The sequence below is a fragment of the Venturia canescens genome, chromosome 6, assembly GCF_019457755.1.
Source record: "Venturia canescens isolate UGA chromosome 6, ASM1945775v1, whole genome shotgun sequence".
NCBI classification, from domain to species: Eukaryota; Metazoa; Arthropoda; class Insecta; order Hymenoptera; family Ichneumonidae; genus Venturia; species Venturia canescens.
This window is the reverse complement of record NC_057426.1, coordinates 338,319-365,993: the sequence shown is the minus strand read 5'-3', so window position 1 is coordinate 365,993 and position 27,675 is coordinate 338,319. Positions and strand designations below refer to the sequence as shown.

The 27,675-nt window shown below is 39.7% G+C and overlaps 1 protein-coding gene across 1 annotated transcript in view; it reads right to left on the bottom strand.

Moving 5' to 3' along the window:
* The window catches only part of LOC122412070 (protein amalgam-like), a 248,795-nt gene that overhangs the window by 50,187 nt on the left and 170,933 nt on the right, over nt 1-27,675 (bottom strand). Inside the window, exon 7 of the mRNA XM_043421347.1 lies at nt 9,933-10,110. Coding sequence (XP_043277282.1) covers nt 9,933-10,110 — 178 coding nt within the window. The remainder of the gene's footprint in view (nt 1-9,932; nt 10,111-27,675) is intronic.

Sequence of the window (27,675 nt, the reverse complement as noted above, 5' to 3'; positions counted from 1 at the left end):
ATATATGTATGCACATCTCACGTGGTAGTTTTTGTAGGCGAATCGGGGCGCATCCCTACCGATCGCCGTTATAAATCAAAAATCGATAAACCGGGATGTGTTGGACACGAGGTTGGGATAGGGAACTCGTAACGAATATCCGGAAAATTTGTTTATGCAGAAGATAGTGAAAGAACGAAGTTGCAAAAAAAAAAGAAAAAAAATGAACCTAACGAATCTAATAGAATGCAGAAAAGTTCATCAGCGTTGAAGAACGTCTGAAAACCTTTTCAGTTGTCACGAAAAAAATGTTTCCCGCTCTCGTCCTCATTCCAGCCTGGCTTAATAAAAAAGTCGGAATTTTTGCAGATCAGTTTATGTCGATTGCTGCAAATGAGAATAACTGTGTGTTGATTATGTACATGCAGAGATTCGGCGAGGTTCCCACCAGTGTGGTGAGCCATCGACATATTTCTTTCAGTTATTAAAGAGAGTGTGTGAAGCAGTGGGAAAGTTATTTGAAGAGTGTACGATGCACGATATGGCGTTATGCCAGATACGATGAACAGTAGGTTTCTCCTTCCATTTCACTATATCTCTTCTCCTCGTTTCTCGTTTTTTCCTAATATCTTGAAGTGCAGTATTGTTGAAAACTCCGGTGCATTCCCAGGCTCTTTATATCCGTATACCTGAATGCATGCATATATCTAGTGGATGATCAAATTAATGGAACTACGCTCGAAAAGCAAGTTCAACAATCATATTCATTTGAGAGAAAAGCGAATGAATTTCCCGTTCCACACATATTAAAGCGAAAAACGATTTTAGACTCTTTATTTTACTTTTATTTCCACATGACACGCATGAGTGTTTATATCGACGGCCATCTTCGAAAACTGTCATTTGGCAGAGCGGCGCTAAGGAAGCGAGGTGCTCCCATCGCTGCCAACTTAAACTCCTTTTTTTGAAATTCTCTAGGATTCACGAAATTTTTTATTTTATTCATATTTTATTAAACAATACTTTTTCCTGATCAAATGACCATTCGGATTGATAGAGCATTGTATTCCAGACAAAATGGTGAAAGTTTCAGGACCAGAATCTTCAAAAATTTAAGGAAATGTTTCATTGCAAAATCGAACGTGCACTTCGCGCATGCGTAGCAGTACAATGCAACAATCATGTACGAGAAATGTGATCATGAACAAGTAATTGATTACAACGAAAAAAAATTATTCTTATTCGTACAATCAATGTCAAATGAAGTCAAACGATAAAAGAGATCATGAAATGAGCAAATTCAATTAAAAAAAAAAATTTTCTATTAAACTTCTATGAATTCTCGCACATGCGCGATGTGAACCCTGCTCGAATCGGCCCATAAGGTGCCCGCGTAGAGAATCCAAGCGACAATAAAACTTTGTAAAAGGGGAATCCCTGGTTTGAGATTAACTCCCGCAGCGAATCGCGAGATCGGGCAAAGTCCAAAAGAATTATTATGATTATTTTCTTTGTTTCGGTGGGTATACAAAGCCGAGCGGAGAGGCTCCGTTAGCCAGTCTCGTCTCGAAATCTCGCTAGACTAGACTCGATTACGCAAGACAACTCTCTCTCTCTCTCTCTCTCTCTCTCTCTCTCTTGTGCGCATTGTATGCGCACAACCTAAGCTCAGGTTTATTGTAACTGGGCTGGATTTTTCTTTTCTTGTAATTGCCTAATAGGTTACTAAGGCAAATAAATACTATCATCATCATCATCATCTCTCTCTCTCTCTCTCTCTCTCTCTCTCTCTCTCTCTCTCTCTCTCTCTCTCTCTCTCTCTCTAAGCAAAAAAAAGAAACATAAAAGATCGCTTATTATTCGAAAATTGCTCACATAGCAAAGATCATAACATCGGTAACACACCACTTAGGAAACATACTCCCAATACCTCTCCTCGCGCTAAGAGAGCTGGGCTGAAGATTTTTAGGTGAGATTGACCGATTTATCCAGGAGGGCCGAGTCAGTTCGGGTTCGTTTGGTCTAAAGATTCCTGATAAATTACCTTTCCCTTTTTATCCAGGAGGGCGGTGGCCCTGACAATTCGGTTACAATTCGGATTCTTGATTCGAATCCTTCCTTTCATACCAGGAGGGCTGGAACAGTTCAGGGCCGTTCTGTTTCGAGATTCCGGGTGTGATTCTATCCTTTGTAACGGGACAGCCTTACCCCCTGGCACGATTTCTGGTTTGACAGAAATCTGTCAGAGAGCTACAGACGGAGCACTCTCGCGTCAGCGGAGTACCGCCCGTACGACAATAAGGCTCCCAACCTTTCCTTCATCCTCCTCCTTATTCCTACCAAAATTGTACAGAAACAAAGTTATAATGGAGCCTATCATTCCTCGATAACGAGAAGATTGCTTCTCGCAGTACGCTTTAGCGAGGCTAAGCCCGATTGCGTAGCGAGAAAGCAATGCAGAGCACTAGATGCTTCTATACCGGTCGAAAGTATCCGTTCTTGAAGGTCGAGTTCGAGCCAAGCTCCTCGAATTGCAAGATGGGGAAATCGGAAGGCTTTACCCGCTCCTGGCAAAAATCCGCCGGTCAGTGCACGAACCTCCACACTGACACCTCTCCTATGTGAGAGAAAAGGATCTAAAAAATTCTAAGTTCCGATATTTGGGAATTGACCACCTCCCGAATATCGAAACGTTTCACCTTATTATTATTATTTTTTTAATTGTTTTCTGAGTGGCCAAAAAATTGAAACGAGATTTTTTTCTCGTTTCAGCATGCGCGGGAATAAGCGTTCATGGGCTATAGAAACCCGAATGTGACTTTTTTCGATTTTTCGAATAAAATCAATTCAAACAATGTTAAATGAAATACCGAAGCCAAATGGATCAGAAAATTAAACGATAACGATTCCTATTAAATGTTTATCATTTCAATTAAACATTAAGTTGAACAACATGAAAAGCGGTATTTTGCGCATCATATGATAATTCTCTCGACCAATCAGAATCTTTAAATCATGGCAGCGGGCCAATCCAGAACTGCGTTACAAAATAATGCGCAGAACCCGTCCGAAAACCGAAAATTCGGCGATTGAGACATTTTAGAGTGGGGAACGGGGTATAAAAGTCGGTGCACGGCTCATTCGGGAGGCAGTTCTTCCTCAAAATTCTGACTCGGAACAATAAGGCTGACCTCAACTATTCTCCCTGATACTAGCAACCCTAACCTATAAAACCTATCCTATTTTCCTTGGATGCCTGGGATATTGGTGAGACTCGGCGACGTATCGATCCCGTAGTCCAGGATCCACACCTAACCTATAAAAATTTTCCGAATTGTTGTTGCACGGGACATTGGAGGGGTTCGGCGACATTCTCATCCCGTGATCCGTGGACAATCAATTACCTAACCTCGCGGATGCTCAGGATATTGGTGAGACTGACTCGGCGACGTATCGATCCCGTAGTCTGGGGTCCGCATCCTAAACCTAACCTACATTTTTTTTTGTTCTTATTTAGCGTTGCCAGAATCAGGCATGATTTTGTTTGTAAATTAATTTGTAAATTTGTAAATTCTGTATATTTTTTTTTTAAATTCAAAGTTGAAATTAATCGAGTCCGAGTCAAACAAAACCGAGATTTCTGTAAATTTTGTAAATCTTGTAAATTTTAAATAACTCAAAAGGCCGCGGTACGAATTTGAGGTTATATTCCGTCAAATTAATAAATTTCTTTTATTGTATAAAATCGAAACACTTTTGAATTATCGAAACTGCTATTTTTAAAAGTGAGCGAAAAACGCGAAAATTAAAAATTGATCCATTCGAAAACGGCAAGCGCAATCGAATTTCCCCTAATTGGCGAACACAATCACAATAATGGATCAAAAAATCCAAAGATCCCGTAAAATCGATCAAAATTGAATAATTCGGAATTGTTAAATTCTTCAAAATCGAAATTCCGCGTTCTCACGTTTCTTTCATGCCTGCTCTTTTTAAAAATTAAAGTAGCTCGAACCGACGCGTGGCGGCGTTCAGGCCAGGTCGGCAAGAGCGTTACGTTACAATATATATCGGAGAATTGATGATCTTGGCGGAGAGATGAGGTTTTCTATTATTTTCGAGAATCGATCAAGAAGACAGATGAAGAACGAAAGAGCAGTCAATGAAAAGATCGCGAAGAGACTTGACATAAAAAATCTATATTACTTTAATTACATTTATATTATAAAATAATAAAAGATTAATGATGCGTCCTTCACGCAAAACTCTATACAAGATCGTATGAATTTACGTTCTTCTCCGACATTAAGAATCATTTCACTCCTCTGTTAGATGACTTAGAAACTGAATCTCGTACGAAGTTTTCATGAAACTATATCAAACTTGGTCATTCATTTGATTGAGATCGAGGAGAGTTTCGCATGAGTCGATATCCGACGTTCGATGATTGATGTGCAAGTGGCCCCGATAATTGAATCACACGCACCCACGAGATGAAAAGTCATTCGTCGCTCAACAGTTTAAATTACATAAAAAGTAAAGGATTCAGCAATTTTATGTTGGCTATATCTCGACATGACAAATATGACGCCTTTAGGACCGTATTCTCGTTCTTCAATTCTTTTTACGAAGAAACAGATTGAATAGGAAACCCATGCAACGACGGTTTACTATATAATAACGTTTTTCCCTTTCCATGTACCGACGCATACGAATTCATTGGCATTCTACATATGACGTAAACGGTACAGTGAGCAATTATATTCTATAGATTTTTATCGGCCACTATGAAATACAAATTGGAACGTTATAATCGTTAATGCATTTTCGTTTTTCATGAACCTCAACTAGTGTGAGCGGTGGATGTCGATTAGTCCTGTTCTCGCCTCGGCCCGGTACATTCTCATTATATTTTGCTCTCTCTTCCTCTCTCTCTCTCTCTCTCTTTCTCTCAATAATTCGTTTATAAAATTTATAAGAATCTACACTTTCAACGTACATGACAAAATCTCTGATAACATGATGCATATAATAAAGCTCCGGAATCGTGTTTCTGGGTCTCTCAATATGGCGTTAAACCAGCGCCATTTTCGCCTCGATATCCAGGAATCTAGATTTTATCGCATCACAGTACTAGCTCGTTTAACCACTTCGGCAAACCAGTATACACCAGCCATTCACAAATTTACGAGGAAATTCGAATTTTCCTGTCACCACTCAAGCGATTCATATCCCTGCACCAGCAGGAACGAGTGTATGTACGCAACGAAAACGTGCACATATGTAGGTATATATGTTTTTTGTTATTTTCTATTTTAATTTTTATATTGAACCTTTTCCCGAGTGGCCGATAAAACTCATATGTATAATTGGCATATATACGCAAGCTGCAATGTATGTTTAATTCGTGTAGTCGTTATTAATTTATTTGAGATTGCTAGATAATCGAATATTTCGACTGCGTGTAAGATATTTTGAATTTCCTGATGTCCGGATATTTCATAGTGTATTGGTCCTCAGAATAAAATTTATGGCGGAAATAAGAATTTACAAGAAAAGATTTTGACTCTTATTCGAGCCTGAATTGTAGTCCAAGCGGGATCGAGTAAGTTTTCACTAAGGGCGGATATTGCATATACCCTGCTCTCTACCAGTTCTGGTCTCCGATATTCTGTGGTCACGCGATGTCATTTTCCTAGTGGAGACTCGCAAATTAGTAAACTATAAGATTTCTTATCCCCTGGAGCACACCGCGCGCGGACAAACTACCAGGCGGCGAACTGGACGATAACGGAAGCGGAAGTGATCAACCTAGTTCGGCTAGTCATGGATCGAACTCTTAAAGGTCAGGTGAGATAAGTGCCCTTCTTAGTTTATAGTACCCAAGTCACCAAAGTCCAAGAGAGTTCATCGGAGCAAGTACGAATTTAAACTATCCCAAATATTAAGCTGCTGCCAGGATTAAGCAATTGATTAAGATGTGCAGTTAACGTTTATGAATCTAGAAAAATATAAAGAGTCGAAATTAATGAATTCCGCTCTCTAATAGGCTTGCGCGAATGTAGCTATAATAAGTCTGCTTATTGAACGATTTCATTTCAATTGTGCCACCATTTGTTTCGAATGTGTCCAAGTATAGTGACCGTTTTTTTTTCTTATCCCATTTACTATAATCTCACGCACAAAATCTTCTCTCTCGCCGCCGCCGATTTATTTAATGGAAAAGAACAATTATTTAGTTGGGCGCCAGTCGCAAAGCGACTCGACGACAGGAGAGAGAAAGAGACAGTTGTCCGGCAAATATCAGCGGGATGGGCAGGGTAAAACCAAAAATAATCGAAGATTAAAAATAACTAGGTGTAATAATTTTATTAAATCAACTGATCAAGAAAACAATTAATGTATAAGAACGGGAAACGCCAAATGAATATTACTAATTACGCGTGTCTCTACGAACCACGGGAAAGAAGAAACGCGATCATACACCTCGCTAACCGGGACCCTACACACTTTACACTCTATTTCGAGCTCGTTTCCTTTCTCGTCGCGGTACTACTCACGATTAAGAAGAATGGATAGTAAATTGGTGAGAGATGAAATTTTAGTTTCTGAGCCCCCGATAATCGGTTATCCAGTCGAGCTACTCAAATAATCGCGAAAAAGTATTATCCCGGTTCGTTCACTCCATACTTCACACGCACGCACACAATCTCTCTAATCTTCGCGATTCTTCTTCCCGGGCCACAACTTACGTTAATCGCGAAAAATAAAGAACGACACAAAAATAGAGATTTCTGCACACAACCATGACATTATTTTCACGGGCTTCTTCGCCATCTGTACCGGAGACCAAGAATACGCGAAAAGTTTAATGGAAGCGAGTTTAGCTGAGATGTAAAATAGTCGTGAGAATTATATTTCTCGGGCTCTCTTTAGAACGACGATTTAATGACAATTTTTCCCGAATCGTAATATTCTAATGGAATACTTTTTCGTTTAATAACCGCACAAGCTCACACCGAATCGAAAAGCGAGAAGGACTTACGAAAGAGTTTCAATCACGGTGACAACGGGACGTCCGTCTTGCTCGATATTCCGCAGAAATTTGACGAAATCGAGAGTTAACCGCAGGACAGTGAACTCTCCCCTTTACCCTCCTCTAATTTCGAATATTCCCGAAGTAATTGTCAGGTCCGTCGCGTGAAAAATGATATGCGAGTGTGAGATGGGGTCCCGAAAATTTTCGATTGTCGGGGATTTTTTCAAGTTCAGAAACTATTATTACCCCTAGCTCGATTACACAATTTTTCGAGACAATGACAAACCTGCTCATATTTTTAATTTGAATTAATTGATTATGGTCGGGAAATCGGATCGATGTTCGAATTTTCGATCGTAATATGGAATACTGATTTTTCGTGGAAAGGACGTTAACACGTGAGACAATAGGCACCACCCTGGTCCCTATCTAACGATCCACGAAATATGATCAGCAGCGTTACACAACGATGTTCCGATTCTCGAACTTTCCTGCCGCCCTTTTATTCCATTTTTCTCCGAAATTTCCCAGCTTTCCATTGATGGAATATTTGAACGGGAGATTCTCTTTAACTCCCGTGTTATGTAGAGGATAGCTATACATATGAAACTCGTTCGAAATATGTGTGATACAACGCTGGTTGGCTCCTCCTGATTTTGTTTGCCACATTCTCGATCACATCTCTCTCGGTGTAAGCTCACATGAAAAATAATAATAATGTTCGGGACGCAAATAAATATTATATTCGAGTAATTCTCGCTACAAGCAAGCCCTGTGAGGTTGGTGCATGGCTAGAGTATCGAGAAAAAGAAACGGGATCAAGTCAACTCTTAATTCGCTGTTTTTGGAAGACGGTCAAAATAAAAACCATCACAATATATATTATAATCTTAAGTTATTTCCAGCCTGATGGAAAAAAAATTTTTAAAGAGCCTGGAATTTGCTGCTCGTCGTGTTCCGGAGGTGTTTTTGCTTCTTGGCGCCAAATTGAAATGTTTCCTCGATTCTCATAGTGTCTCGAGAAAGCTCGTAAGCGCCTCCCCGGCGATGCATACGATTGTCCTTTTCGACGGAGATCCATGTATTTCGAGGGAATCATCGGCCTGACCAAAATTTGGAGCGAGTTGAGTATCCTCTTTGAACCGAGCGACCTCTTTCGCTCGTTCAAAAAGAGGTAGTATGCTGGCATATCTTTCGAGTCTACAATATTCTTGGACCGATAATTACGTTCGCCGATAAAATCTCAACGTCCCAGTTAATACTACGTTATTTTGTCCTGAAGCATGCAGTCTGAACGGATTCGTGAAAAAATCCGTGAAACGTTGAATTGACGACGAATTAAAGAGGGGAAAAAAGGGGAATAAGAAAAATTGTACTCGTCAGGATATAATCTCTATATAGGTATTTCTCCCCTCACTCTTCTTCTTTTATATTTTAATGGAACTCGATATAAACGAAGTGAAACGAACTTTATTTCACAACGCGATGATCCGCAAATAATAGTTTTAATAATGGATGTTGGTTTCATTCAAAAGAAATAAGAAAACATTTGGTTATCCACGTCGGTCAACATCGACGTTTGACGTGTTTCATATGCAGGAGTCCATAATACATTGTGAGTGGGTGTCGTGTGCCCGAGAAAAAAGGTCTGATGGAGAATGTATGGATGCGAATTGAAGGATTCGAGAAGAGAGGCTGCTGCTGCTGCTGCTAGTGAAAATCCATTCAAAGAGCAAGGATATTGCCTTTCACAGTCGATGTCGTTCTTTGTGCGCTCAGATATCGGTGGAATACGATGAATCGTGCCACTTTTATCGAAAACTCCGCGGGGGTGAAAAACCTTGTGGCAAAATGTCAATAAACTTATTTTACGTTCGATTTGCGCAGATTTCCGACAAAATTAATAAAGGTTTCGTTTGTGGTAGGAAGCCCACAATTTTTCATTCGATTCGATTCATCCATTGAAACAATCAGAGTGCTGCAGTTATTCTGATTTATATTGAGCAATCAAAGACGGATCCCAGCTACTCGAATGAATGTTGATAGCATTTATATCGCAATGTAAAATAAATTGTTTCTAAATAATTAGAACAGACCGGCAAATAAAAAGCATATAGCGATTGAGAAAAGTAGCAGCAATATCAAACGGCATATGAAAACGATACCGATAATGCGACGACGAGTCGAGTCGAGTCGAGTGCATGATTGCGCATTGCCGATGAAAATTAATGAATTCTAGTTTTACATAAAGAATGAGGCCACACTAACTAGCTGAACCGGACGGGGCACGGGAAGAGCTGTATATGGATGTATACGCGTCATTGTCCTGTCGCAGGAGTAAACCAGAATAACGGTTTCTATTGAGGCGGAAACATATTTTTGACGAGGCAGCTCGAAAATGTACAGTGAGCTGTACCATACGAGCCTTAATAAAGGGCTTTCAAAGAGCGGCGGATGCTCCATTTTTTTATTAGACCAATTACAAACTTTGCTCATATGATTGTGATAAAGTACATGCCGTGTATTTTGCCGCGTGTGGTGCAAAATTACTCTCGGGATCTTTCCGCTATGAATACTACCTCTGAGAATGTTCGAGCGTGTTGGTTAAATGTAAAGTAAGAGCGAACCTCTTTCCTGCCCAAGTTCCTATTTAGACGGTCGATATTGTATATTACTCCAGGCTGGACTAGACGAGTTTAGTTATCGCTGCGAGTTTATTGTTGTTTGCATGCATGATGACTCATTAAAAATTCAAATCGTCATTCAGACGATCAAACGAATGTTGTTGATCCTTATTTCCTTATGCATATTACACACAATCAGTGAGGTTCATATTGTGATGATTAGATGATAGCACAAAATGGATGATTTACATGATTGAACGAACGGTTGAAAACTCGAAATAAACACTTACCTGATTCCACCTCGAGTCGTGTCATAATTCAATACCCTCGAGCCGTGCCTCCAAGTTACGTACCCGGTCGGATTTGGCACTTTGCTAACTACGCATTTTAGTTCTATCGTGCTGCCTGCTTTGTAGAATTTATCGCTAGCAGTCGCACCGTGCTCGTCCACTATTTCGACTCTCGGCACTGGAACCATGAAAAAAGAACAAATTTATAACTGTGACAGTTCCAATACCCAAAACCATCACTCCATTTTTTCTATCAAGTATTTCCAACAAGAATCCCGATTGAGAGCTCACAAAAATCAATCATTTTCATTGACGATTTATTCGTGCACTCGGAATATCGAAACACGTGCCACACATTCACTTTTATACTTCTCTATCGCTGCCAATATTTTTCGATTCGCACCAATCATATAATCGGCGATTAATCTCATCATGATGGACATTGAAATAACAAAAGTCGCCAAATGAATGCATAGATCAATACACGCGTCGAAAAAATAAAACCGCTCGTTATCGTTAAGATCGATCATCAACTTCAAAATCCAAGCACGCGTTTCTCGCAAACCTACGCATATTTAAAATCGATGCGTTCGAAGAAGATTTCCCTGCTTGGATTCGATACAAGCGCACATTTGGGCTTTGCTGCGAGGAAGGCGCTTATGGCGGAGAAAGTAAGTAGGGAATCGTTCAGATAATGCTGCGGAGAATATTTGTCGGCGCTATCGTGAAGCTCGTCATGAATAAATGTATTGTCTTGTGACTTTGTACACATCGCATAGACTTTGAAAGTCTGCAGAAACATTGAGCCGTTTCCTTTGCCACCAACGCCACCGCCGCTGCCGCCGTCACTGCTGCAGCCTCGGCTCACCCTCCTCTCCTCGCCCTTCCTTTCATCTATTGTTATTTATTTCTTCTCTGAGAGCTTTTCCAGATGGTCGAACGAAAAAGTTGTAAAGAAATACGAACCGATAGCGTGACTCACCGCGTGTACCAAGAAAAACTAAATAAAAAAGAAGCTTCTCGTTCCGTTTCGATAGCTTTGTCGCCCCTCTCTCTTCCTCTTTTCTTCGCACTCTTTTCTCTTCCCTTATCATCTCAATGAACACGGTGCGTCGGTTTACGGGAGTCAAGATGCTCGAGCACACAGCTTACAAAGGCTGTGTCAGTCGAACGCAACCACGTTGACGAGCTAGCGCCAGCCAGCACAGAGATATATAAGGAAAAAGAGCAGAAAAATTGGAAAAGACAGAAGTAAGAGCATGGCGTAAGAGTAATTGGCTGTTTGTCGTCGACGAGTGGGTCTTGGCACAAAAGCCTGTAGCGGGCCACTTTGGCTACCTCCGAGTTTGTTGTCGAGCGAATTATCGAAGAGCCTCTCGCTCGACGCCGCTCCACCCCTCGGCCGTCATCCGTACTCTCACTATTTCATCCATTCCTTTCTTCCTCAAAGTTTTTCCGCCTTTCTATTATTTTATTTTGTTTTATTTACCACTTCCCAAAGGGTTCCGTTCGCTCTCTAGTTTTTCTCATTTCTCTACCAGCTTTTTTTTTTTTTTTTTATTTTGCTCCTTTTATTTTTTAAACAAAAACCCAGGAAAACTTTTTTTTCTTATTTTTTTTCCTCTTTAATTCTCTTTTCTTTCATTATCTCGCTGTTCGGTCAAATATTATCAATAATGTACTATACAGGGAGAATCGATTGAATGGCGATGCTACATCTACTGATTTCAGAGACACGATCATCTTTTGCTTTGAAAGACCCATCCTCTTGATCACTAGAGCGTAAAACACGGTGGTATATGATTGAAATATCTTTCACTTCCTCTTAAAGGACTATATTTATCTTTTAACGATTGATAACCAAAAAGTTTAACCCGCTAACGCTTGTTATTATCTGCAAAGAGAACGCATACGAGAACAAAAAAGAGTTTACTTCCCGGAATGATCTCGCATCACTCTTCAATTAACATAAAATGGCTCCGGCACGAGAAGAATTTTGGTAAAATCAACTAGCTCGATTGCTGCCGCATGTTCGTATTCGTTTGGTGATATCCTGTGGATGGAAGAGAAAAAAGCTTTTTAAAGGGAAGAAAAAGCCACGAGATGTATTCTCTCTTGATGATTGCATATATAAAAGACTCTCTATAGGCTCGTGTTCTCTCAGGTTTCCGAGGAGGAATAAATAGAACGATAAGAGTAATAGTGATTTCGTGTGGTAGAAATTATTCTGCTCGTTCTACCTCTCTGCTGGGAAAAAAGGCCTTGAAGCTTTTCGAAATGTTGGAGTAAATACGTAAGTTGAAGGGAATAGCTTTCAGTAAAGAAGAGGAACGAGAGGTGAGGGAGGAGAAAAGGGAAGAAAGGTGTTTTAGGAGGGTCATGAACACATATACACCAAAAGATTTGCACTCCTCTGACGTTGTTTTGGCCTCGACCCGCCTGGATCTGTTATTTTTCAAAGGGTTTCCGAGGCAGAGGGCGAAAAGGGTTTTCCGTGGCGTTGAGAATGAGAGTGGCCTCCGGCTCTTTCTGTACTTCCGGGCTGCTTCGGTTCGGGGGCAGCACATCTCTGCGGTTTGTAAACGAAGGCACAGCTTAATTGCACCCATAAAGCAATGTAAAGACAGACAGTGAGAAGGGGTGGCCGGGAGGCACGGAGGCACCTCTTCGTTCTCGCGCAACCCCCTCACGTCTCCTGAATGTGGCGCACATGGAAAGGAAAGAGTAAACTCTTCGAGTTTTGCAAACGGGTCACGACTTCGATTGGATATTCCCTCTACTGTTTCATTACTCGATCTCGGTAACCTTGAAAAAAATTGATGATTGTACCACAAGTGAGGGATTAATAAAAACAATATAACAATCGAAGAATTTTGTATACCGGCATTCTTTCGTTATTTTTGTTAAGTTTTTGCGAGTGTTTTTCAATACGTTCAATAAATAGGCATGTAAATAAAATGTCAGTAATAATATATGTCAGAAGATCGATTTGCACTCCTACTGCGCAGTTTCCCTTCGGTTTCGCTTCGCGTGCGAATGAAACACTAGCATGCATGTGACTAATTTATCCGGGCTTTATATGGTATATTTACAACGCGGTAATTTGGGTGATATTACAACGAGACCTCAGGATCCACTGTGGTTTGCGACAGAAAAGCCTATAACTACTACTTCTCTACTTCTCTTTCCGGCCAACTTTAATGAAGGCTGCTAGAGAGATTCTCCCAGTAGGATATTTCACGGATTTTGTATGCAGTTGTATGTAGTTTCTCCTCGAGCTAACAATTCGTGAGACCGCATATACGCACAAATTCAAATACGACTTCTCGCGACTTGACCGATAACTCCTCGATATATATATTCGAGATGGAATTGATTTTGCACGAAAAAACTATTGAACTTCCCCGCCTCCACTCAAACGCGTTGGTATTGATCCTAACTTTTACCAAGATAACCGCTTATATAACCTTTATATAACTTGTTTTAAGTTACACATTATGCGAGGTCGCGTGAGTAACAAAGTTTCTACGAGGTCACCGCACGCATTAGCTTTACCCCAGACATTTGTTTTCTGATATTTTTAGAAAATCCTTTCGTTTCCTTTGAAATCCCGGCCGGATCAGAAATATAACTGCCATTGCTGAACAATTTCAACTTCTGGATTTCAGGATTTCAGCGCCTTGGGAAAGCTTTACGTCACTGTCGAGTCGAATTCGTATTAGCCAGGCGCATTTGCGATATTTCAAATTGGACGGAAAGCAGAGAGTAAGAAATTTTTTTTTTTTAGAGGATCGAATTATTTAGCGATTTGGATTCTTGGTTGCACTTCCACATACACGGCTCGCTTGTATAGTATACACGAAAAATTCTGTACGGGTTCATCGAAAGACAATTTGCTAAAAGCACGAGATTGAAAGAAGAACAGCCGGAGAGAAAAAGAGAAGGGAGAACAAAGTTGCACGATAGACACGCAACTCTCAAGGAAGTTCGCAATTTGAAAAGCATCAGGGAAGAGTTTGAACAGTCCTGGTAAATTCAAACTCCAACGAGGTGTGCTGGATCGATAACGAACAAAAGCTCACCCACGGACTATAATCTACTTTAAACTTGGACAGAAATACCTATTTGCACGTAAACGAAAAACGAAAAAAGGAACTATTCATCTTGGGGTTCAAACACGTACCACTTAAACGCTAAATGGAACCGTTTGTATGTCAATTTTTGAGCACGATGAATTCGCTAATTCGTGTTTTTTTCTTCTCTCGAATGAAAAGCATACTTAAGTAGGATAAAAATGATTGTATTCTCTATATTCAATTATTATTATTCTTTTTAGTTTTCTTTGATCAGAGAATGCCCTTATTCTGTGAAAAGAAGTTTTGTTTACAAGCGTTATATTTCTGGAGTTTTCTGCATGTCTATATGCGGTGTAATTTCGATGAACGAGCGAGTTTTGAGCTTGAGCCCTCCAATAAAATGCACTCTGTGAATCGATAATGAAACGATGGACGTCAAACAATGGCATTCGAGCATCGTACCTGAGCCAATGGATAAAAAATGAAGAATCTCTACGGACCGTGGTGAACTTTTTCGTACGTGGCTAAACACGAATCACGAACTATATGACCTAAAGCATGGGAGTTTTTTTCAGCTCGATGAACGTGAAAAAAAAAATCGGGAGTCGTAACGAAAAATAACTTCGAAATGTAAGCATCTTCTTACGATATACTGCCTGCCATCCGAAAACCTCCTGCGTGAGTTCTACTATTCTCTGCCGAATATCCGCTCGTCAACAGTAGTCAGTTGAATGAATCTGGAGGTTTCGTGGAATCCATTCCGGATCAACCCGGTTAACTGTCCTTGCTGTTGTCACCTGCTTGTATAACGAGATCTGCTACGGTACGAAAAATTCAATGGCATTCTTCATACTGATATATAGATCAGTTTTTCCAGATTTTTTCGCATTACCTGAAATTCATTCTACCGAGAGATTTTGAAAACAAAACACTTCGGGTTATCAGAAATACCGAGTACACTTCTCCACAGCCGTAGTCCAATAGCCTCGGTGCAAAATTAGTAGAAACTTAACAATGCACAGATTCGACAGTTAGCACATAAATTTTCATATCTCCTATTTAAAAATGATAATCATGTAATATAAATTTAGCTAGATGTAAAAGACTCAAATTTTTTGTGCGTGTTTCACGTTCCTTGAACTTTGTAAAATGTTTCCCAGTGTCTTGTCACTACTATTTTCGATCCTTTCCGAAATACGTCGCAAGAGCTTCTTCGCGAAATGTTTTTTTTTTAACTAACAATCAAAGTATCGCTGGCACTCTTGAGTCATTCATTATTATTGCATAATTACTGAAAACAATCGGAGGTTTTGAAGACACTAATAAATGTTGAAGCGATTTGCATGATAGAAAATGTTAATAGGCGGCAAAAAATGGTTTTAATCTCAAAGGGGTTTACAAATTCTTGGACAAAGATACGAGTACAGATAAAAACTATCGTGCAAACATTTTTCTTGAAATATCGTTATCCCGGTGAATAAAAAAACGCATATATTTATACCTATATACCGTTGAAGTGACATATATCGAATAGCCAATTTCAAGTTTAGCAACCTTTGTTACCAGCGCGAGTATACCGACACAACCGAAACAAAAACTTTTCTGCATATCTCTTCGTGCAGGTGTTGCTCACAGCGTATGCGAGCATCTGTCTCCTCTTTTCTATCGCTGCAGATATAGCATATCTGTATGAATACACGTTATATTTAGAGATACATATATTCATTCATACCAACTGTCAACCACGAATTGGCCGGACCAAAATTTGTACAGTGCTGATAGAGAGCGTCGTTTTTATCCGCTTGTTCGTCAACGAAAACTTATTAAAATTACACATTTCAAATGAACTCGATGGTACAACATTTTTTATTGAAATAATGGAGTTTCCTCTGTGCATATCGTAGTACGAGATTTACCGACGAAGGTACTAGAAGGACATTCTCTAGCCCCGTCAGTGAGGAAGTATACGTACGCGCTTATGAGGGCAGCAGCCAGATCCCGGGGATGCAAATCCGACGATATATGTATATGAGGAGACTCGTCCCTGTTTCACCTCACGCAACATACGTGACTACGTGCCGGTTATACAAGCATCAGATCGCCGCATATACGTATAGTCGACTAAGCCATACGCGATAAGCGCGCCTCTATTATATTTGCTGCCGAATCTACTATCATTGGAAGGATACACACGAGTCAAGGAAGCCAGACCATTCACTCCGACAGCTTCACCGACGACACAAGCTCATGAGGAGCCAGCGAGTACTTGTAAAACCGGGCCAAACCTAGCTCCACACCGAATCAATCCATACACATAAGATCTGAACCAGGAATCAAAGCAGAACTCATTGATTCTGAACATGTTAAAAGAAAGAAAAAAATGAGTGTGCTTTAGACCACACAACTGAAGTGAAACTTTTTTCGCAACGTACAGATGTATGGGTCATTCCACCAATTATGGAATTAATTTGTGCTCGAGGGTCTGAATTATGCATAATGATCATCATTGCTTTTCAAAAGTACGTGTCATTGTGAGCTTTCATGATTTTTTTCAATTTTTTTGTCTAGCCGTTTCTAAGTTATAGAGGTTTGAAAATTTGAAAATTTGCAATTGTTAATTTCTCGTGTTGAAAATATCGAACCCCTGAATTATTGATCGGAACACTAAACGTAGTCATTTTTATGTGAAAAAACCTCAGCTTTTCGATAAAAATATTTTAAATATTCTCAGGGATCAGATAAATCCTGAAAAAGCAGGTATAACTTTAAAATGGCTTTTTCTCCCAATGTACCGTTTTTGAAATATTTTAGAATATTTTTTTCGTAAAGTTCAGACTTTTTTTTTACAAAGAAACAGTGCTATTTTATTTTGAGATTTTTAAAAAATCAAGTATAAAACAATCAAGTTGAATGATACGTTATGAATTATCGGTGTGTGCCGTACTGCAGCAACGGTCGTCACGTGATTTATGGGTTGAAATTCAAAGATCTCGACATATAACATTATATTCAGTAGCTGTGTACTTGAATATGTATATTAAAAACATTAAATTCTTGTGGTTTTTCATAGAGGATTATTTTCTCTAGTAAAAAAGTGTTACAATTATTGTAATTTCAAAATTTTTATAAAATCACTTATTTTTATTGTTTCGTGCTTGGTTTTCATATCGTTCGTTTAACGTGATCTATCAGTTGTTCAGTTGGTAAAAATCCTGCTGCACGTTTTATTCCGAGTAGATTGATATTTGAAAGAAAATATGAGTTACACGCTATTCTCATTTTATTAGAGAACAAGGTGTAACTTTTATTTTTTTCAAAAAATCAAGGATGTCCGAGTAAAACGTGTAACCATTTTGCAGCTATCTCTCTCGCACTCACGCAAACACCACGCAAGTGATAGATCACCTTAAAGCTACTGAACTCCAAACCCACACACGCTTTACTGAGATGTATATATTTCATGAACTGGCAGTGAGAAAAAGAGAGAAAGAAAATATACGCGCGAAATTTCTATCACCTGCTCCTATAGGGCTTCTATCAATGTTCATGTGAAGCAAGCTAATAACGCACTAACACTGCGTAAATGAAAGAAAGAGAGAAAGAAAATTTGCGTACGCATTTCTCTCTCTCTCTCTCTCTCTCTCTCTCTTTCCCCTATAATACACTTCCAAGTCAGGGCTCAAGACTAAATGTAAGAGTATAGGAACGATGGGCCTACACTGTGTATTAAATATTTCTATCTCTATCAACGTATATCTCTCTCTCAATTATCGTTCGCCTCACCCAATCACACGAGCCCATGGCAATGAGTGTGAGAGAGAACGAAAATGTACATGCGCATGCGCATTCACACTTTTCGTAGCACTTCCGCTGCACACTTCCGTAACAAGATTTTCACCAGTTTACCCCCCAAGCCCAACGCGTCTATAGAAGTTTTACTTCAACAATATATTCATCCACCTTCTACTGTGATTGCCAAAACAATATCGATAATCTTTGATTTTTCGATCTCTCAAGAACGGCATGTCAAAAGAAACAGCGACTACGTATACTTTTTCTTTAAGAATTTCACCGCACCGATGAGGCCTAAAAGTGTAGGCGCGGAAAGGTAACTTTTGCGGCCGTACACTTTACACGCGCGGGCGTTTGCTTTGGTAAAGATGGAATAACGTCATATCCCTACGTAGATTTGCGCAAAAGACGTTTTGCGACTTTTAACAATCGAGCGTGGGCTATGTTCATGAGGCATTAGTATGTAGTTGCATGCACGAGTATTACGAGACCGAATTAGGGGATGAGAAGGATCTCCTATAAGTATGTAATCGTGTGGTACACGTGCAGCAGGTGCCTCGTCGTATGCACTGGCCGCCGAATCATATCTATCCATTGACTGCGTACACCATCTCTATAAGTATAATATATGCGAGCGAATATGCCCCCGCACGTGTATAGCTGTTTATTAGATACATCCGTGTTATGTTATACGTGCATGTGCGACGTAGACGGAGGGCGTATCGTCAGGAAGAGAATATAACACGTATATGCACCCATGTCGCTATCGCGGAGAGCCACATGCAAACTTCGTCGCTTTAAGCCCTTTATCAAGGATTCATGACATATTTACCCTTGGAAAGACTTATCTCGATCGATCACCTCCACCGGTGCATTTTCGGTGATGAGAATTTTCTCAACCTATCCGCAAGCTTCTGACGAATCTAATCCTTCTATAGCTTTGTTGAACGCAAATAATTTTAAATCGTGATAAAAACTCTAACTTGTCAATATTATTTTTTGAAATATTGCTTCCGCCAAAAAATCAAAATGGCTTATGTTTCAATTTATTATATGATTCCAAGATTTTGACGATTTTTCAATGAATTTCATGGAAAATCCGAATTAATGAACTCTCAATTCTTCGTTGAAATTTATTGGGATACGTGAAATTAATTCCGTTGGCATTTTCATTAATTACTTATGCATATCTGGAAATCCGCAGAGTTGGCTCTTCCCATTTTTGGGAGGAATAAAGAAATTTCATTCAAAATGTTGGTAACAATAAATTTCATCAAATAATCGAAAAGTATTCGAACAACATGACTGCTTCGCTCGAATCAAATTAATTCTAAACCTGCTTTAACATTAAGACATTGATACAAAGTTTAATCGGCCAATTGAATGATTTAAAAGTCTATTATTCCATTATGATGCATTCCCATGAGTTACATTATACAATTGAATAGAAATATTAATAAGGATCTCCATTTACCTGGATCCTATATCCATACGGTTGCCAATAAGTCGTTCTGTATGGTATATTATGCACTTTGTTGAATAGTTTCTACGCGTCTCGACATAATGGAATAATGCGTAAATCTTGCCATTCGGATAATCTGTATGCCCATGACTAGGCATCCTATTAGGCAACGTGTACATACATCGATAGTTCAACATTGGAGGGTTGCAGGTAGTACTATGTAAGGCATTGAATAACCACACACATAGTAAATAGTTTTACCATACCGAGGTATTACCGTAAAAACCAAAAAAAATGTTTTAATCAATGTTTTAACAACATACGAATACTGAGCATGAGACTGAACGGCGGATTTGAACAAAACACGATTACGTTTCGTCATCCGATTAATATTTATATTCTCTAGTAGGTAATATTACTACTTCATACTAGTCAAACAGTAACTAAATTTTCACACTATATTCGTGCAAAGTTTGATGATGCACCACATGAATGAATTCAACTTCGAGGCAACGAAACGATAATAAGCCCCGATCGATAAATGAACGATACCCAAATTTCCATAAATACTTGGAGAAAAGCAAAGTAAAATGCCAAGACTCGTCATTAATGACATTTGATCGCCAACGTGGAGATTTGTTTTTTTTTGTTGTACTCACTGATGAAAGATTACGCAGCTCAATAAGATTTCACACTTTTTTTTTCAATAATATTATTTATCAAAATTGGACTAATTTCTAATTTGTTTGATTTTTCATTTCTTTTATTCTAGGACTTCAATGATTTAAAATACAATTTCAATTCCTTCTTTACAGCGAATTCAATTCCAGTGTGATGGTCCTGTACATATGGTGACTGTCGAAAGCGAGGGATCTCGTTGTTATATGTACTTTTTGAAAATGATGGGCATGTGCACAAAAACAACTTTGTTGATATTGATGCAAATGGAAATGAGTTGCTATGAGTTTTGGGTTGGCGCAACATGGCCGAAGCTTTTGACCAAGTGAACGCTGCATCGACACGTCACCACTATTCTCATCCTTTATCGTACGAACCGAGAGAGAATATCCGAACGTTTTAACCATTCTGAGGGAATGAAGGACATTCCCTGGGCATCCCACGCGGTGTGGTTTTCGCTCATTTTCTAGCCAACGGACCTCTACTGAGCATCCTACAGTATTTTCTCACAGTACAAAGTCCGAGTGTGCACTTCCATACGGTAGTTTTTCAATAAAAATAAATCACTGAGAGAAGCGTCTAACATTCTCGCCCAATCCCTATGGACTTTCAACCGAGCAAAAAAAAAAAAACACCAAACACGTTTCACCCTGAAAAAGCTTTCGGACTCTATCGTACGTTAGTTTCTGTATACATATATCACAAGCATGCGCACACACGCACACATGGGCTATCCCATGAAACAGCAGACTGACTTTGCGTTAGGCTTTTACGTCGTTGAGCCTCTCCATTACAGTGCCGATTGACGGTGATGAATATTTTTGGTTTTTTTTATCTTTTTTTTCTTTGTCCTCGTTTCAACACATTGATATCATACTGATGTTGATAAGCGATTTCAATTATTTGCATCGCGTAATGTGAGAGAGTGATAATTATAATTTTGAAGATTTCTGTGAGAATTACCGCATAGGGTGAGAAAAAAAAATACAGTTATGTAAGTATGAATCAATACGATCTACAGAACTATTCACTTTTGATACTATCACACGATGCTCGAAGTCATTTTTTAATGATAATCTTTCCAGTGGAAACGATTCAGATTCGCATGAAACGAAAAATTGAACCTTCTCTCAATTAAATGTGTTTTCGTCGGCTGTCATTTAGTCATATTTAGAAGTCAAAATTACGGGAAGAGTAGCGTCCAGCGAGTCTCACTCACAACACAGAGGTCTTGGAAACAGTTCGAGATTTTAATTAAAATATGGAGATCAACGACTAAAGCTCGGCATTGTCAAGGTCTATATATATGCTCTCGAGAGTAGCGCTCGGCAGCTGTGATAATAACCGATAATATATTGCTATTGCGAAAACGCGGAGCGTGGTGCAAGAAGCAAGAGGGATTGTGGCCATCCGGTAACTGCATCCTCACTAACGCCACATTTTGAAATAGTGAATTCGAATTCTAGATTCTTTATTGTAATCCCCTTTGTTAAAATACTAAAAAAGATAAACTAACAAAAAGACCGAAGGCGAATGAACGTAGTGCGATGGCCTCCGAACAAGTATAAGGCCATCGCATATTTTTCAAATTCCCGTCTCGCTCAAATTATGCACTGTACGCGCTAATATACGTATCTTTATAAAAAATCAAATATGGCCCCTCTTTGTGTTATAATTTCATACAGATCAATTTAAAAAAAATATATCCGAATATTTAATTGTCGCAGTGTTTTGGATAATATTTATACGGCTCTATTAGCACAGTTGCCGGTTATCTTAAGCACGTGACTCTCCTAGTTCAGCTGCTATAACGCTTATCAGACTCGTTATGCTTCAAACTTGCTAACCGGAAGCCTCGAACCAGCGTCATATATAGCAACTTCACCAAAGCTTAACCACGATGCTACATTGAATAGAACACGTAGCAGGGCATCAACGTTTACGATTCAGCCATGTGCTTCGGCTCGTGAAAATTGGCAGTCTAGAAATGCGCTAGACCGTTTTGCACCTTGTTCTAGCTCTTCGGGGCTTCCGTAATCGACTTGTACGTAGAATTGTTTCTCACCGCGACGCATCCACTTGACCGTAGATAGAATCCAATGCGATAGCGAACAATAATTTTCAAATGACTTTTTCACCACACATGCACCGAAAGTTCAACTCTCCAAAATCGTAAGGTTGAATTTTCGGTGCATGTGTGGTGAAAAATAGTATACACTCCACGGAAATGAAATTAGACCACCTCAAACCGCGTGCTTATCACCCTCGCCTTTGGCTCGGATGATGAGACAGAGACAACTCTACCCGCGGTTTGAAGTAGTCTACTTTCCCTCCCCAAGTGTGTAATATACTATTTCTAAACTGTCAACATCTTCTGTATGACGATTTGAGTAGTACAGAAAAAAATTTCAGGCAAAGTATGCGACTTTTTTCCAAAACGATATTCATATTGAAGAGTTTCGGAATCGAAGTGAATCTTCTCAGTTACGTTTTTTAACGCTTTGAACGATCGATTACGATTTTCCTTCAATAGCGATTCGGAAATGGACGAAAATTATTGTCCAAAAATAAAAAACCACATCACGGAGCATAAATACTCATTAGTCGACTGGCCGGAACCAACGTGGCTGGTTAGCTGATTGGCTCGATAGTCATTATCTTCATTTCACGCTTCTCTGATCCCAGTGTCTGGTGGTAGCTGCTCCGGCGGTCTGGTCCAGCTGGGAGAACATCGGGTATACCCTCTGAAGAGGCTCTGTCTCCGCGCCATCACACGCCTCTATTGCGAGGGAGCGTGACAACATTGACGATCGATTTGGTTCACCTATGGCTATAAGCTCCATCGCCTTCTCATGATGCTAGTCCGTCACTGTAACCCAACTGTCTACTAGCTGATTCGAGCCAAAAGCTTCACTATCCACCAGTTTACCGATGTCCAGGGAGACGTGAGGCTCTCGCAGTCCACTTGCACTACGTGCCATGAATGCACTCTCGTTCGATGGTAAACTCCTTACTGTAACCCTGTACACAATGGCACATGCTGCTCTCTACTGAATCACAAGATAGTCGAAAGTAACGAAGTGTTCAGAGAGGCTCGCTGCTGCTGCTGCTGCTAAGCCTCTACAAGAGTTTAAAACGTCTTCTTGTGATCAACATCGTTCAGATTTTGGGCTAAAAGAAAACTGTCGACCGAAATCAATCGACCCTCATTGTTGATGACCATAAAGAGAAATTTCAACAACCAAGAGAAGAGTTTTAGTTACTTTGACAAACGACGAGTGAAGCTACGTAAATAATTTCAAGACCTGATGGCTAAGTTCCGAACTGAGAGGAAAAATGTGAGCCTTGCAAGGACGTTTAGTCGAGGTATTCTTATAAACCGGTTGGCAGTTTATGTAGAATAATAAATCGTCGAAAAGTAATGGGAGGATAGAGGTATAGCAGAGAATCTTGTGGAAAGCACTTCGCAGCTTTCTAACAAAACATAAGAACCTCTTCAGCCGTACATTCAGCTACAATGACGCTGCTGCCTCTGCCTTATCTCGAATCCGTTGACGTTATGGAAGTGAAAAACCGAGACCAAAGTTATACCCCGCCGCTAGAAGGAAGTGAGGTTGGCACTCGGGGATGCGGACCAAGTGCTTTTGGGAGAACACTCTTAAGCGATTTGGAGCTTAGAGCTGCTTGCACGAAGGCGCGATCTGATAACGAAAGACAGAGTTAAACGGTCTGGCGTTCGGGCGCGATTCTTTTACCAGCAGCGACCTAATAAATAAATGAGTTTCTGGATAGGGGTTGACACATATTACTGTTTCTGTTCTCGGAGCCTCCCACTTTATCACTTTTCATCCAACTGCTTTTCCCAGAAAAACCTCTTTTCTCTTCCATTCCCGCACTGACCGCCACCAGCATCTTCTGCTCTTGGCTTATTTCATTATTACTAGTTACGTATCTATAAGCTTATCAACAACTCGGATTTTCATATCAATTTTATTTCACTAAAAATTCTATAGAAATCTATTGATGCTAACGAGACAATGCAGATTCGAATGGTTCCAAATAAATTAATGGTAAGAAATGGCTTCGGTATGTTGAAACGATCAAACTACTTCCACTCAATTCGTGCTTTAATATCTAAGCAAGCTCTCTTTCATTGTTTTATGAAGACAGCCGTTCTTTAAGGAAGTGTCGGTGAATCATTGGTCGCTCGATTGCAGAATAAGACGCCTCCAGGAAATTACGAGGCAAAAGAAAGGATGGTGATCTTTGAATCAGCCAGCCGTTTCAATAATCCGGTGAAAAGTGGTCCATTAGTGGTCTTTTCATAGCTGCAGCATTGAACTTGTGCCTGAAACTTGGAACTGGAAGAAATTTGTAGGAGAGTTTACAAGTAAAAAGACGTCATTCACTAATGAGCTCCGTGAGATTATTCCTCCAAGCAGGTGATATTTATTTACGTTTAACTCTGTCTTCAAACTTCTGTGATAATTTGATGGTTACATAAAACGCTTGAAGATGATCGTAATTTAATATCGTGAACAAATTTTAATTACGCTTTCTACATTCCATATAGTTTCCATCAAGTTTCCATCAAGTTTTCTTTTCTTCAATGAATTAGTCCTTTCAAAAGGAATTGTTGCTCTCGGAGAAGCGTTGAGCGGAAATTTGTGTTTCGTAACTTATTCATAGAATAGAGCTGCAATGTTTGGTACACTACGAAGGTTGTGCTCAAAATTATACACACCCCACGGTGACCACATGCATGACCCTCGACGAGTTTCATAGAATTGTTTAAATTTAATACAGTCGCGTGCAGACGTAATGGAAACGTCAATTCAATTAACACCGGTTGGAAGTTTTAGAGTCATCAACCCGTCGACTACTTTCCTGTCCCTTCGCTTCTTCCCTTTTCTCTCTCCTACTTTCTTGTTTCTCTTTCTCGCACTCTCTCTCTCTCTCTCTTGGTACTCTAACTGCGTCCCATCAATACTTAGCTAGTGACGTGGCAATATTAAAATCGGATCTGGCTGCCGTCAAGGCAGAAAATGCTTCTCTTAAAGAGCAACTTGCTCAACATCAACAAGGTTCTTGCAACTCAGGTGCTGCGTATAAAAAATTCTTAGGAGAGGACATTGTATCAGGCTTACCATCATCTTTACTGTCCAAGTCTCCTCGAGAAATTGTCAAACTAGTCTTCGATGCGTTAAATATCCCGGAACTCTTGAGCGACGTTTTAAGCATTCGTAATCTTGCGAGAAAATCCGCTACTGTTGTCGGTGATCGAACTAGCACACAAAATCAAATCTAAACGAAACGATCTTGGTCTTGAAGCTGTATGGCCAACTTCCGATAGCGTTAGTGTGCGTAAGTCGAAAGGCTCCCCTGTCATCAAACTCTACTCAGAAGGAGACCTCTCTAAACTCGATTGACTACCCTCTGAATTGCACAGTATCCAATGCGATTTGTCCATTACTTCTTTCAGAAATAATAATATTCCTCCTTCAATTAACATTGCGAGCTTTAATGCTAACTCCTTATTAGCGCACATAGACTTAGTTAAAGCTAATACTACTGTCAATTCTTATCACATTATTGCTGTTTGTGAAACATGGCTTCATCCTCTTGTATCTAATGATCTTATCAACCTCGAAAATGAGTAATCCCTCACTTACTTTTCTCAGCATTTGTCTCTGTACAGGACATTCTTTGGCTTTTCTTGCGTCAGTAGTGCTTTTGCGTTTTTTGTGTCTTAAGCTGCAAATCATTGTTCCACCACTGATTCTTTTGTATTTTCATTTATTATTATTTTTTTTTTATTGTTTATCTATTTTGCTTACTTATTGCTACACTCTTTATATAATTTATTTTGAACTGCGTTCTTCGTTTATTTATTTTTCTTTATTTCATATGATTTATAATATTTTATTTTGCTATTCTTCTTTTGAGTTTATTTTAAGTTTATCTTAAGTTTGTTTTTAAGTTTATTGTACTTGTAGCCTTTTGTCACTTTTTGTGTTTTGTTTGCCTTCCGTAGGCATTTTGCTTTGTTATTTTTTGCCCAATGGTTCTTCCGTGGCATAATAAAATTCTCAATCAATCAATCAATCTCTCTCTCTCTCTCTCTCTCTCTCTCTCTCTCTCTCTCTCTCTCTCTCTCTCTCTCTCTCTCTCTCTCTCTTACTCCTCCAAACCACTTTCCCACTTGCACTTGATGTGTAGCTTTTGGTGTTAAATCCAATTTAAGTGCCGGAAGTGGGCAACCATCCAACCATCCTAGATACTTCATTGCTCGGACGCTTAGTCCTGCTACGTGTGTGAATTTCTGCTCCTATATGCTGTGACGATTTTTTATTTTGGACTAAAAATAATAAGCAAATAAAAGAACTGACATGGCGAAACGGGAGAGCGTCTCCCGTTCGTTTCGCTTGATGCTTCAGCCACGTAACAATTTCACGAAGATTTCCGTAGGGCCTGGTTATAAAAGAAAAGGGAGATTTAATTTATTCGTTAATTTTATTACTTCATGTAATTTGGGAGCTTCGATTTCAAATTGGAGGGAAGGCCAACCGTCGTTGTCAAGATATTTTGAGCGAGGCTCATATAGTGGGCCGTTTCACGTGTAAAATGAAAGAAAGATTCAGAGAGAGAGAGAAAGGAACATTCACAACGTTGGCGTACTTCGAGCAGGGCTCGTACGCAACACACTGACATTACACCAAAACGCACACAACTGGTGGTCAATATGGAATGTTCCCAAAAGTTCGAGAGACTCGAAACGTCCAATGATGGAGAAGTGATCTACATCGATATTGTGCAGGGGAGTCCCGTTAAAAGGGGCGTCAGACCTTGTAAAGTTTCAGGATTTTTACCCGTAATTAAAAACGTGATCCGAAATATTTACCCTTCCCGTCGTCATACATCGTAATTTTCGTTATTCTCTGGCTAGGGGTTATTGTTAACATCGAAAAATAAATAATTATTCCCGCGTAAATTCGGGGCCCCGTCTAACGCCCGTTAGAGAGAATAGATGCAACGCACCTGTCACTGGACAGTTGAAAATTGGGGAAATGAGGGGCGGTAATGCGCCGCGTAACGAGGATCGATATCCTTAGATTTTCGTGGAGTATCGAGCAAACTGGACGTGCGATCTCAGGAATTAATCACACACGCCGTAAGACCAACCTTTCGTTGTTCGTTTCGGTCGATGGACTCTTTGAATAATTATTCCCGTGGATTAATATTTCTTAATTCATTTCATGGTATTGTCAAAGTTCGCTCGGTCTAATCAGTTTGAATATCGTGAAAACGTGTCACGACGGCGGCTCTGCCCCGGATAAAGTCGGCTTTCAATTTCATTGTTACCCGCGTTCTGGTAGTTCGCGGTAAAAAAAGTAAAGTCGGATAAATTTTCAGTTGCGTGGCCGACACGAAAATCTCAAATTTGGTTTAGTAATCGTTCGTTTTGTGTAAAGTTGAGAGAAAAGATCAGGAATATGTGTGAAAGAGTCTGACTGAGAAACAGTGAGTGGATCGGAATTGCGAACGTGTGTGACGGGTAATAGCTCGGCTGAGTAACCGAATATCGGGGGCTCAGTAATTTTATTCATCCCGTAATTATTTGTCATCGTATTCCATCGTTAACGAATTTCTGACCACAAGTAGAACCGTGACAGAAAATACGGGCTCGTGATAGATTATAATGAGTGTAGGCTCCCGATCGAATGTGCGTGAAGAT